At 37.4% G+C, this 12,120-nt stretch overlaps 1 protein-coding gene across 2 annotated transcripts in view; it reads left to right on the top strand.

Annotated features, from left to right (window-relative positions):
• Positions 1-4,099: 4,099 nt before the first annotated feature.
• LOC129751506 (ras-related protein Rap1) overlaps positions 4,100-12,120 on the top strand; it is a 44,818-nt gene continuing 36,797 nt past the window's right edge. Inside the window, exons 1-2 of one of the 2 annotated variants that reach the window (XM_055747042.1) lie at positions 4,100-4,325; positions 8,912-9,320. In XM_055747042.1, the coding sequence (XP_055603017.1) occupies positions 9,246-9,320 (75 nt within the window). In that variant the 5' untranslated portion in view covers positions 4,100-4,325; positions 8,912-9,245. The remainder of the gene's footprint in view (positions 4,326-8,911; positions 9,321-12,120) is intronic. The other variant, XM_055747043.1, reaches the window with a different exon arrangement.

Raw genomic sequence — 12,120 nt, 5'->3', positions numbered from 1 at the left:
ATCGTTAATTTTGAAAGGTTACTTGAGCAAAATTTTCATACAAGATTTATGTCTATATACCATGTCCTCATGTCAATGCAGGTAAACCCTTCTTCGTATTCTCCTGCTCGTGTTTGTAGCCCAGACTACGATAATTCTTCTGTCCAGTTTGATTTGTCTATGCAGCAGGAAATTCGTGGAATCCCGGATCCGCATCGTCCACTTCTGATTCCAAGAATTTTCGAAGCTAAATATAGACACGTCGATGCTGATAAAATGTACTTTACTGATGGATCACTTATAGAGGAATCAACAGGATTTGGAGTGTTCAACGAAATATCTAGCGCCTCTTACAGCCTCGAGTCACCATGCTCTGTGTATATAGCAGAGTTAGCAGCAATTCATTGGGCTTTGGACAGTATCGCTTCAAGGCCAGTCGGGCACTACTTTATTGTAACGGATAGTCTGAGTTCTGTTCAAGCAATTCACTCAATAAAACCGGGAAAGCACTCGCCATACTTCTTCGAGAAGATACGGGATAGTTTGAGTGCTTTATCAAAACGTCGCTTTACCATCACCTTTGTTTGGGTTCCCTCCCATTGTTCGATAGAGGGTAATGAGAAGGCAGACTCTCTGGCAAAGGTGGGGGCGATGGAAGGTGACACGTATCAGCGTGAAATCGCCTTCAACGAATTTTACTTTTTAGTTCGAAGAAACTCTCTTGTCAACTGGCAACGCAAATGGGACGAGGATGAGGATGGTCGGTGGCTGCACTCGATTATCCCAAGGGTAAGCCTTAAACCATGGACCTGAGTCGGGATTTTATTCGTATATTTTCCCGTCTCATGTCCAATCATTGTTCCTTAGACGCGGTACTCTATCGTTTTGATATTGCTGGCAGCAATTTGTGTAGTTGCGGCCAAGGTTACCACGACATCGAGCATATTGTTTGGTCGTGCGAGGTCCATCTTGTCGCTAGAACGAATTTCATAGACTCCCTTCGGGCCCGAGGAAAACCACCCTATGTTCCAGTGAGAGATGTGCTGGCAGTGATAGACTTGGACTACATGTTCGAAATATATCTTTTCCTTAAAGCTATTGATCTTCGTCTATAATTCTTTTTATTTTCATATTTCCCTATCTATTTTCTTTTCTTAAAAAAAAAGTGAACTAGAAGTAAGCAAACTATTGTAAAAAAAAAACAAAAAGAGTTTGGCTCCTTAAAGCCTAAAGGTATGAGCCGTTTCAAATAAAGAATTAACAAAAAAAAATGGTGTAGGCGTCGTCGAGCGCGCTCACAATCCCGGTATACGACACGGAAAATAATAAAAAGGTTTAAATTTACCGAGTTAGCAAAAGTGAACGCTCGTGAAAGCCAAAAAGGTAACTTCTACCTCTTCGAGGTGAAACTCACCTCACAGTGAGGTAAAATTTACCTGAATCGAGGTTTTAAAAAAGGTACAATAAACCGAGAAAAAAGGTAAATCCAAAAAAGGTAAATCTTACCTCGTAGCGAGGTGAAGTTCACCTGAATTGAGCTCGATAAAAAAGTATAATTCACCTAGAAAAAAAGATAAATCCAAATAAGGTAAAACTTACCTCGTAGCTAGGTGTAATTGACCTGGATTGAGCTAAACAAAACGGTACAATTCTTCTAAAAAAAAGTAACTATTCGCCGAACCCGTTCATTGAGGTTAAGCTGTTTTGTCATTCTAGGAACAAGTTTTGCTTTGTGCCTAATATGTGAAAATCGGAATAGAATGGTAAGTGTTCTTAAATTTCATTTAGTTGTGCTGGTTCTCGTCATAATACTATTGATTTTGTTTCAGATCAGCCCATAGAGCTTTGAGGTGTATTCCACGTCATCATCCAGCCGGAAAAGCCGAACCTGACCGGATTAGTCGAACGGAGGAGGCCATGAATGTACGCAACGCAGGTGGTTTCAGCGGCCATAGCGGCTCAGAAGAACGCGAAGCCGAATTACCAGTCCCTATTTATCTCCAATAAATATCATTTTTGAAAAAATTTTGTATTTTTTCAATTCTTATTGAAGAAAACAATCAAACCAATCAGCATACCTTTTAAATCAGTAAATGGGAAAACGGTATTATTTACTATTTTGCTAGGTGAATGCGAAAAAGGTAAAATTTACCTTTTTGCTAGGTAAATTGAAAAAAGGTAAAATTTACCTCTTTGCTATGTGAACGAAAAAAAGGTAAAATTTACCTCGAAAGAGGGGTGGAAAAAATTCACCTCGCAAAAAGGTAAATTTTACCTTTTTTTTTATTTTCCGTGGATTTATGTATTAAACCAAGGGGCTGAAAGAGAAGAAAATTTCCGAATTGACATTTCAGTACCGCACTGACGTTTTGGTACCAAAATGCCATTGAAATCAAAGGGGAACTGACGTTCTGGTTCCAAAAAGTCAGTACGGTCCGTTTGTATGTGATATGACAGTTGCTTCAGTCCTTTGTATTAAACCTATTAAACAGAGAAAGCAGCCTTTGCTTCGAAGTGGTATTAGAGTATATACAATTTTGTATTTCTTTTTTATTTTTTTTGGAATTATAGTTGGTGAAGAAGATTCGGTGTTATGAGAAAGCTTATCAAAAAAAGTATTATTCTATGATAATTTAAAATGATAATTTTTTTTAGTTGATATTTTATTTGCATGTCGTTTTTTCGGGATTTTCATCCTAACGGAAGATGCATCCATCTTATTTTTTTTTTTGCTAATCAGACATTTTTATCAAAAAATAGACTACATTTTAGCAAAATCATTTCAACCCACGTAGTTTCTTATTAAAGACATTATTTTACCATTTATATTATATGGCATTTATGTTCGAGAAAGAAAAATATAAAAGAATACGAAATTACATTCTTCAATTGACCAATGTTTATTAAATAAATCTAGAGTTATTTTTGATTACGTCGTATGAACCAATATCAACAAAATTGAGTTAAACATGACAAACGATTCACAAACATGTATTCTATGTTCTGTAAAAAGTTGGTTTCATTTCATGAATGAATAAATTTTACAGATTGATTTGAATTTAGGACGTATGATGACTTTCTCATTTTTGAGTGCATTTTGGTTTTTTCGACTTTTTGCACTGCACTGGATTGGCGTGCAAACCAAAGGTCGCAAAATAACTGTTCGGTGGATTGGTTTTTGCGACATAATGCATTTTCGACAAAAATGCTTCGGGAGTGTTGTTAAGTTTAAAAATTTTAACAGAAACTGTTGATAAGAGTGATTGGAGCATCATATTAATACAAACTTCTGCAATTTGCTGCGAGGTAAGTTTAATAGCATATATTTTATGAATGGAGTGATTTTCTGTATCATAATTTTTCCTCCATAGTGACCGCTACTAAAACTAAAAGCGTTTTATAGAAACCGAGATTCAGTAGAGCGCATATCACCTGTAAGAACCCAGACAAAGCAGCTTGGATTCAAACGTAAGTCCGCTTTTATTATGCTCTATTTTGAGGTTCTTGGTCCAAAAAAAAATCCTCCAAAAAACATGCTAAAAACCGCACCATTCTTCAGACGTTCAGTCAATGTAAGTTTAAAAAAGTATTTGAAGCTATTAGTAAGAGTTAGCGAAGTTTGAGACAGTATAAATAAAGTTTTGAGATAAAATTTCCCAGTATGCAAAACGACGTTTGAGCCAATCACACAATGTCAAAGGTCGTAAGTGCATGTTTACTCGAAAAACTAAATTTATGCCTGAATCGAGTGCACTAGCTTAATTCTCATCTATTTCCGCTTCGCATACCGCTTTTTAAAGACAACTCTGAGTGATATTCAAAATTGTAGAATAAAAAACGGATTACAAAACTTCAACAGCGATTTTCTCGAAACTTGTCATGTGGCTCATACGACCTAATCAAAAAAAACTCTTGAAATATTTAAATTTTAAATATTTCTAGTATAAACTCCAACTCGACTCTAGAGAGAGTGCTGGCATTCCTGGAACGGATGATGATGATCTCCCTTTTTAGACCACTCTCGTCCCACAAAGTCAGCGAACTCTTCAAAAAGGAGACAATCATCATCATTGGTTTCTTTTTTGGGTTTGCATGCGAGCGAACTCTTCAAAAAAGAGCCAATCGGTTCAGTCGCTGTCCAGTCATCCATCGTTTTAGTGATATTCTTATTTTCTCCTCATTATTTCGCGGCGTGTATCGTAATCCAAGTTTTACTTGGCCAGATATCCGGTTCCAGTGGCAGCCGATCGTGGATATTCCAGCAAAGAAAGAAGATCTGTAAGCTGGGTTTCGTTTTTTCGAAATTTTTGAGACCAAACAGCAAAAATTTGGAGGAATAAAGTGCGGTGAGTTTTTGTTCGGCAGAATTTCTTTGCTGGCTAGTTTAGTGCAGCTAGCTTGCGTCCTGTTCTGACTAATAGGAATGTGTTGGTATAGCGAGGAAAAAAAGAATAAGAACAGCCGTTCGAAGAAACAAAAAGTTGAAAGTTTGAATCATCAGTGCTGGGGCCTGAAGTAGTAATGATAAGAAAGTGACCAAAATATCATTCGGTCGATCATGTGAATGATTTGAGTTGAAAAACTAGGAAAAATAGTGTATATTATATGCTGGTCGTTCTAGTACCAGCATTCGATCATTGCAATACGCTTCAAAAACTGAAGAAACAAGAAAAGCAAAAAGTGAAAAAGCTAAAGAATGTGTCGTTCTTATTGGTTGCGCTAGTGTTGGTGTGCTCGTAAAATTGCGTGTACAATCGTAGGAAACGTTTTTACGCTTTTTATGTTGATAAACCTGTCAATTGGAAAGAAAATTCATTGAAAACGGCTAGTTTAATCTTAATCATTGCTTAAAATCATATAAAATTCCTGTTGGAAATCATAAAGCTGACATGGGTGCTCATGGCGGGTGTATTTTGTTGCAGAGCGTGAAAGCGTAGAGTCCTTAAGTTGAGAGAAAAGACGGCTTCTGAACTCCACCCATGATTCCTCTTCAAATCAGACTGCTGAATGATTCTGGAACTCACGATTGTTGCGCTACGTGCGGGATATCGTCCGGTTGTCAGCTGATCGTTTCGGTTGTCTGCTCTCTAGTGTAGGTTTTTATAAAATAGCTAAAATAGGTCGGTCGAGTAATGAGTGCGATAGACCTTTCTTGAGATACCGCATAGAGCTGCGAGACAGAAAAAAAGACCCAGTCGGAATTTTTTAAGTACTCGGTGAGTGCCGGAAATTTGTTTTGCAAATTTTGCCTACCGTTGCGAGAGGAGAGTGTTCAAAGATAAACATGAACAGTGCTGCCAAATAAATGGTTTCATTGGAACAGAATTTTCGATGAAACAATTTTTACAGACACCTGACGGTAGTCTGCATGAGGCTGATGTCATGCTGAAGCAACTAGCAACGCGACCTACAACGCAACGTTCACACGACTAATCAGCTCTCATTTGATCTCCATGGAAATCGCGCAGACCTGTCATACTGGTCGCTTTGTGTAGCGCGACCAATCTGATGCCAATGTGTTTAGTAGCGCGACTAGTAGGAAATCCAATAGGAACATTGTTTTTTCTCGATTTGAAGCAGTGATTCCGGGTTTTAAGCACAATAGTACGAAGATCTGTCCGAACTTGTGATAATAAACTAAAAACTATCTTCATCGGCGAGAAAATTTTCATGAAATCTTAGTTCCGGCAAAAAAAACAAGGAATTTTGTCGGTTCAAATTTCGGCATTCTTGCAATCCGGGTCGTGATTTGATGAGTTTTTGATGGCTCCGAAAAGAAAGGAGACGATTCAAAGCATTATCAAATGTAGAGAAGTGATGATTTGTAGGGAAATTCAAAGTGACAGGTCGCGCCAGCATGACATACCAATGCAATGCAACGCAATCTTATTGGAACGTTGCGTTGCGTTGCGTTGCTAGTTGTTTCAGCATGACATCAGCCTGAGTCTTCCTATCATATACATATCTAGTATAATATTTACTAGATTGGAAATACAACTGCATCCATTTTTACAACTTCATTACATAGACAATACCTCCCAATTGCTTCCTAATTATTTGTCAGTTTTAACATAAAGCCAAAATATTAGCTTATAAATTGATTAATTATTTAATATTACAAAACTTTCATCTCCGATTTGTTCCTGAACAAGATTACCTCAATCTCAAACAGTTTCTCGTCTATCATAACAGTTTTGAACAGAAATGGTCTTATTCTTCTGGTTTTATAATATGAAAAGTTCTTAGAAGAATTTAGTTAATAGCGCTGATGTGGTCTAGTGGATAGGCTAGAGCAGTCACTAAACCTTTAAAAAAAATTAGCTTCGTACTAAATGAATACGATTCGAAGCAAGAAAGTTATTTTTTGTGAATATTTATAAAAGTATGGAAAAAAAAATTGTACGGCGCAGTTTTGAGATGGCAGAACATTTGTTTACTTGTTTGCGTATTTGCTATCTGATTTAGACTACGGTCCTTTGAAAAAAATGAAGATTCTTTAAAGCATACGACCGTTTCCAGTGGAGGAGAGAACAAAAATTTGCTAATGTTTCTTACTAAATTTCGCGACGATAGCTCCTGGTACCTACAACAAAATTCTATAAGACAAACTCGAATACATTATGGTATGTGATCAGATTAGCTCCCTTGAGCTCAGACGGATATTTATATCGATGGATTGCCTTCTCAGTTTGTTATCATCGCTTTCCGATACAACCGGGGTTCGATGGTAGTCCATTATCAGACTATCGACCGTTACGATTTGCAACCAAACCCCGGTTGTTTCAAAACGTGAAAAGTGACTGTAAATCTTGACAACATGATACAACATAGTACCAAAACCTTTTCGATTCACATGCTCAAATAGTTTAATCGAATCAACGCGAGCCAAATAGTAATTCAATATTCACAACAATGGACCGTTTCCATCACAAAGTTTGTGTTGTGCGAAATCCAATTATCCACACCTGACCCAACAGCTCGGGATAACCTGCCGAAATCGAGCGAAATTATTATGAATCAATTATACACTTTCCACAGACTCTCTCATTTCGCTTTATAATCTATTGACTAGCGGGGGCCACACGTGGAAAACTGCTCGCATCATTTTCAACCGTGCAAATGAATTCGATTGGCAATACAATAACGCACCACAGTAAATACTCGCGAATTCGCAAAACGACCCCTTGCAAGAGCACAGGGATTCCGCTTAGCGTTGGATGTCGTATCGTGGGTGTGCGGTAGAGAGATAGAAAGACAGACATCGCATTCGAGATGCCGATATCTGCGCCCTGAAGTGAATCTACCAACCGGAAAGAACAGGTCCAATCGCTGTGAAGCACACCACCATCATCTACCTTTCTGGCTGGTACGTGTGGTGTGTCGTTTGGCAAAACGAGTCGCGATTTTTCGTTTCCTGAAACGACCGGGTATGAAATTTGGATTGAAATTGGATACGGTGTGCTTCGGATTGTATTAGAAATGTGTGAGGAAAACGAAAAGCTAATCAAAACTATTAGGAATTCTGTTCAGGTGTAACGGGCTGTTGGATGAGCTGACTAATCGTGGTGGATTCAAACCGGCCAAGTCCGTTCATCAGTAATCGGAAAGGGTGTCGAGTTTAGAGATGACCGTCACGCTAACTTTAGCTACACAGGAAGTAATCTTTTGAATATTTGCTTTTTCATATATATTTCAAAGTTAGTTTTATTTGCTAATACCTTTTGAATTTTTATTATAAACTTAATATGAATATTTGTTGAAAATAAATAGTTCTTCAGGATGATGATTTTGGAGGTTTATCCTCCTACAATTGAAATAAAGACTATTGATTGAGCATAATTAATTTATAGGTACTACAGCACAATGACTTTCGTTACATGAGTGGTTTTGTTCAGATCGAAGTTTTATGAAAGCTCTCAAAATTACTGACAAATGATAACCAAAAATAGCGGTAAGAGTATTATCTTTTTCGTTAATTCAGGTTACCGTTCAGGTCACAGTGAAAATTGAATTTGACGAACGAAACTCGAACATATGGCTCAATTTTTTTTTATTGCCCATATCGATCGAATTCCATCGACATATGGTAGTCCTGCAGAAATCTTAAAGTTAAAAAAATGAGCAACTGGGCAGTAGTTTTATCGATAGACAAGTTCAGGAAGCAATGCCCTTAATGCATTTCAAACGACTTGTCTCATCATTAAACCGTCATAGTCTAACGATGAATCACCGGCATAGTCGTCGCGTCTCGCCTTTTCCCGAGTGTGTATTGGTTCCATGAGCCAGCCAGCAGCATTCATATCCCATCAGTCACGCTGTTATGCTTGATAAAATGCTATCCGGCAAGCATAGCGGCAGTACGACGGCACCATAAGGGCATTCAGTCAGTTTGCGATTCGTACTGATGATATCGGATTTGAATCGTCAGTCAGTCAGTGACGGCAATTGCTTCCCACATGGCCATCATCTGTTGCAGCCGGACCAAGCCACCGATATTGGAATTTTCCTCTCTCTCATCTCGGCTGTATAATCTCACAATATAGAATTTTGCCACTACACAAGCTTGCTCTGTACCTTCATTCATCCATCCTGCTGCTGCTGCTGTCATCTAGGAACGTCCAACGCCCGGCGACAAACGAACTGCGCGAATGGCAGCAAGGTCATCCAGGCAGCAGTCGCCTCCGCAATCGAATCGCGTACAGCGTTTGAATTTTTTTTCTTCGGGATGTGTAGTATTTATAATCGACCCAAAGGAAAGATAACTGACCGCCATTTTTAAGGTCGTGGAAAATGTGTGAATACAAAATGAAGATTACGTTAATTCCCGTGCACGTGTTATTAGAATAAACTTGTGATTTACCGAAATATATCTAATCATCTGACAGCATCAGTTCATGTTTATTATGTGTGTCGATCTTTTTTTATCAACCAGGAAAAGCTTTGTGGAGCTGAGTCGTTTGGTGGAAAACTTATGAGCAATATTCAGAGCAGGCGAAATTGGAAAACAAAAGTAGAGTGTACCAAAACAGTTGCGACCGAAGTCAGGGAGAAGAATTTGGGGAGCTAACGGAAATAAATCTAGCAGATTAATCTTGCAGAACAAAAGTGCCACAATTACACCGGTGCGTAGGAGTGACGAAAGATTAATAGCTTCGCCCAGAGAGCGTCCGGTGACAGATAATCAGTGAAGAATTTGAGTGGAACAAGGGGAAGACAACCGGTGTGTCGCAAATCTAGAGCAAAAGTCCAAATAGGGAATCGCCACGATGCGTGAATACAAGATTGTCGTGCTCGGAAGTGGAGGCGTTGGCAAATCCGCCCTCACAGTGCAGTTTGTTCAGGTGAGTTGCTGTTTAGTTTATTATTTTGCTCCCCTCCCCCTACTCATCGATTTATATTGAAGCCATTCATAGATTCGCAAAGAAAAGCCATAAATAAACTAGCATTCCAATGAAGCTGCCAAAGGTGTAATTGAATGCAATCTCTTTATTACTATGATATTAATATCTTAATAAAAAGCCAAAAGCCGTTTTGTTGGTAGACCATAAAAAATTATGAATTAGGGTAGTCTCGACGAAACGAAACTGAATACATTTTTAACACATTAACAACCGCGTAGAAATTTGAGCCGGAAAACACCAATATTCGATATTCTATATCTCAGAAATATCTGGTCCAAATTCTACAAATTTGATATTTTTGATCTACCGAAAGTGTTGTGTTAAATTTTGTAGAATAAAGTTTCATGATTAAATTTATAGCATTTGAGTTATGCTTATGAATGTAGCACATTTGTGAAAAAAAAAACGTGAAATCTCGTATTTGGTTCGCAGTGTGTTAAGCTGTTCAGATTTATGTTGGTACTGCTTCGATTTTAAATGAACTGTGCAATTGACTGAGTCGATTTGGGATCATTTTTGAATTTCTCAAATCCTGGTGTCAACAACTTTGTCTTGGTTCGAAACTCAGCCATGATTTTTTGCAGAATTTTTTATTGAACTTTTAGGTTTGTATGGGAAAATTGAATATTTTGTACTGAAAAACCAAAATCATTTGTTTTCTTCTGTGGAACCGAGCTTGCTTATGGTTTTTGTGCCAATTTATAAATTCCCTCAAGGAAATTTTTCGTTGAACAACTTTTTCGAAGACCGTAACTTCGTATTTTATAAAGCAATAAATTTATTAGCTCGGTTCCACAGAAGAAATGAAAATGATGTTGATTTTTCAGTACGAAATATTCAATTTTTCCAAACAAACATAAAAGTTCAAATTAACTCATGTAAATGTTACTTTAAAATTTTGCAAAAAATCATGAATGAGTTTTGAACCTCAACGAAGCATTTTAAACCCCAAGGATTGAGAAATTCAAAAATGATCCTAAATCGACTCAGTCTACTGTACAATAGAGTAGTGAACCTGTATATAAGAGAAGTGACATCTGAAACACAAAATTCCAATCGAGCAAAAGAACTGTCAAAATCGATTCCAATCGATCCGAGCATTTTGTCGCAGAGCTTTTACCTTTCTTATTGAAAACTCAACCAAGGAAGGTATTGTGATTGTTGTTATAGTTCAAACAGATAATTTTTTAGCTGGTCATATGAATTTATGATTAGGTGCAATTTTTGTCAATGCTTTGGTGAATCGTGTTTCTAGTTAGAAAACTAACTGATTATTAACGAAATTCAAGTCATTCATACCGTTTATCGCGATCCTTCGGACATCGAGTTCAATGTCGTTTTGTTGGATTGAAGGAGCGTTCATTTTAGAGCTTGAACATTGAGCCAGAAAAAAGTGCTGGGGATTTTTTTGTCCAAGACTTCGGCGATGTTGCCACATATTTTATTTTAAGAGGGATCAGATGTCGCTTCTCTTATATGAAGGTTCACTACAATAGAGCATAATACCGCTGCTTTGTATGTAAAATTTTTAAATCACAATGTTTTTGACACCCCCATTTCATTTGGAATTTTTTACAGCCAAAAAATCTGAAAATTTCGGATATTATCCATTCACACCTTAATAAACGCAACTGGTTAAAAAAATGTATGAGAAAACAAAAGTTTCATTCAAAAATCACCAGCTGATGATCTTCGGTTTCCGCACTACAATTTATGTAAACAAAACACGAACCTAACTTGTAATATAAGAAAGATATTTGTTCAGGATCGTCCCTGATGGCATGAATCGATAGCATCAGAATTTCCTCCGATAATTTAAACTGTACACACTCATTCTCAAAAACATTACAAATAGTGGACTGTATTTAACCGACATTTTACTTAGACTTAATCAACATTTAAAAGTACTTCTGACACAAACTGACTCTGGCCTTTCTAGACCTCTGACACTGGCCCCAAGGGCCGCTGACTTTGTTACCGTGGTCCGCCTCCGACGATGGTTGGTTTGAAAAAAAGATCGAGCCTTAGGGTGATTTTGGCTGGACCCTTCGGAAAACCCTCTTCGTTGCCGAGGAAAAGCCGATGATTTTGGCGCGCATCACAGCCGTTAATACGCGCAGCATCGCCATGTTGCTACTGGGCCATTTCTTAATTTAGAGTGGTTTAGAGAGCCTTGTTCGTTCCAAAACAATATTTCATGTTTCAAATTAAAAAAAAACTGGTCTGAATATTTTTTTTTTATTCTTCGCTGGGTAACCGTCTGATGAATTTAAAAATTTATTTTTGCATATTAAAGGCGTTGTTTTTTAACCTTGCCAGTACTGCCCCTACTTTCATAACAGTCCCATATGCAAAAAACAAGCACGCGAAAAAATCAGCTTTTTCTGTTTTGGAATATATATTTTAATTATGACCATTACTTTCAGCATAAACGAAAATCGTTTGATGGAATGTGTTCTAGGTTGTCATAATAAATCGTAGAGAGCATTATTTTATTCGTTATGGGACTGTTATGTGAACATATTTGAGACCTTTTTCAAATCTACACGCATATCAGTCCCATACAGAATATGTTTTGCTAACCAAGCTACTTTCTAAAACTTAAATTTGATCATTTTTGAACTTCTAAATGCAGTTATCAGAAAAAGAAACACACTTTTGGAAAAATATCGTGAATTCTACATTGTAAGTTGAATCTTTGTACGATTTTGATTGCATCTGTTAGTTTTTTGCTCAGGAA

Source organism: Uranotaenia lowii, chromosome 3, assembly GCF_029784155.1.
Source record: "Uranotaenia lowii strain MFRU-FL chromosome 3, ASM2978415v1, whole genome shotgun sequence".
NCBI lineage: Eukaryota > Metazoa > Arthropoda > Insecta > Diptera > Culicidae > Uranotaenia > Uranotaenia lowii.
This window is presented reverse-complemented; position numbering and strand designations above follow the sequence as displayed.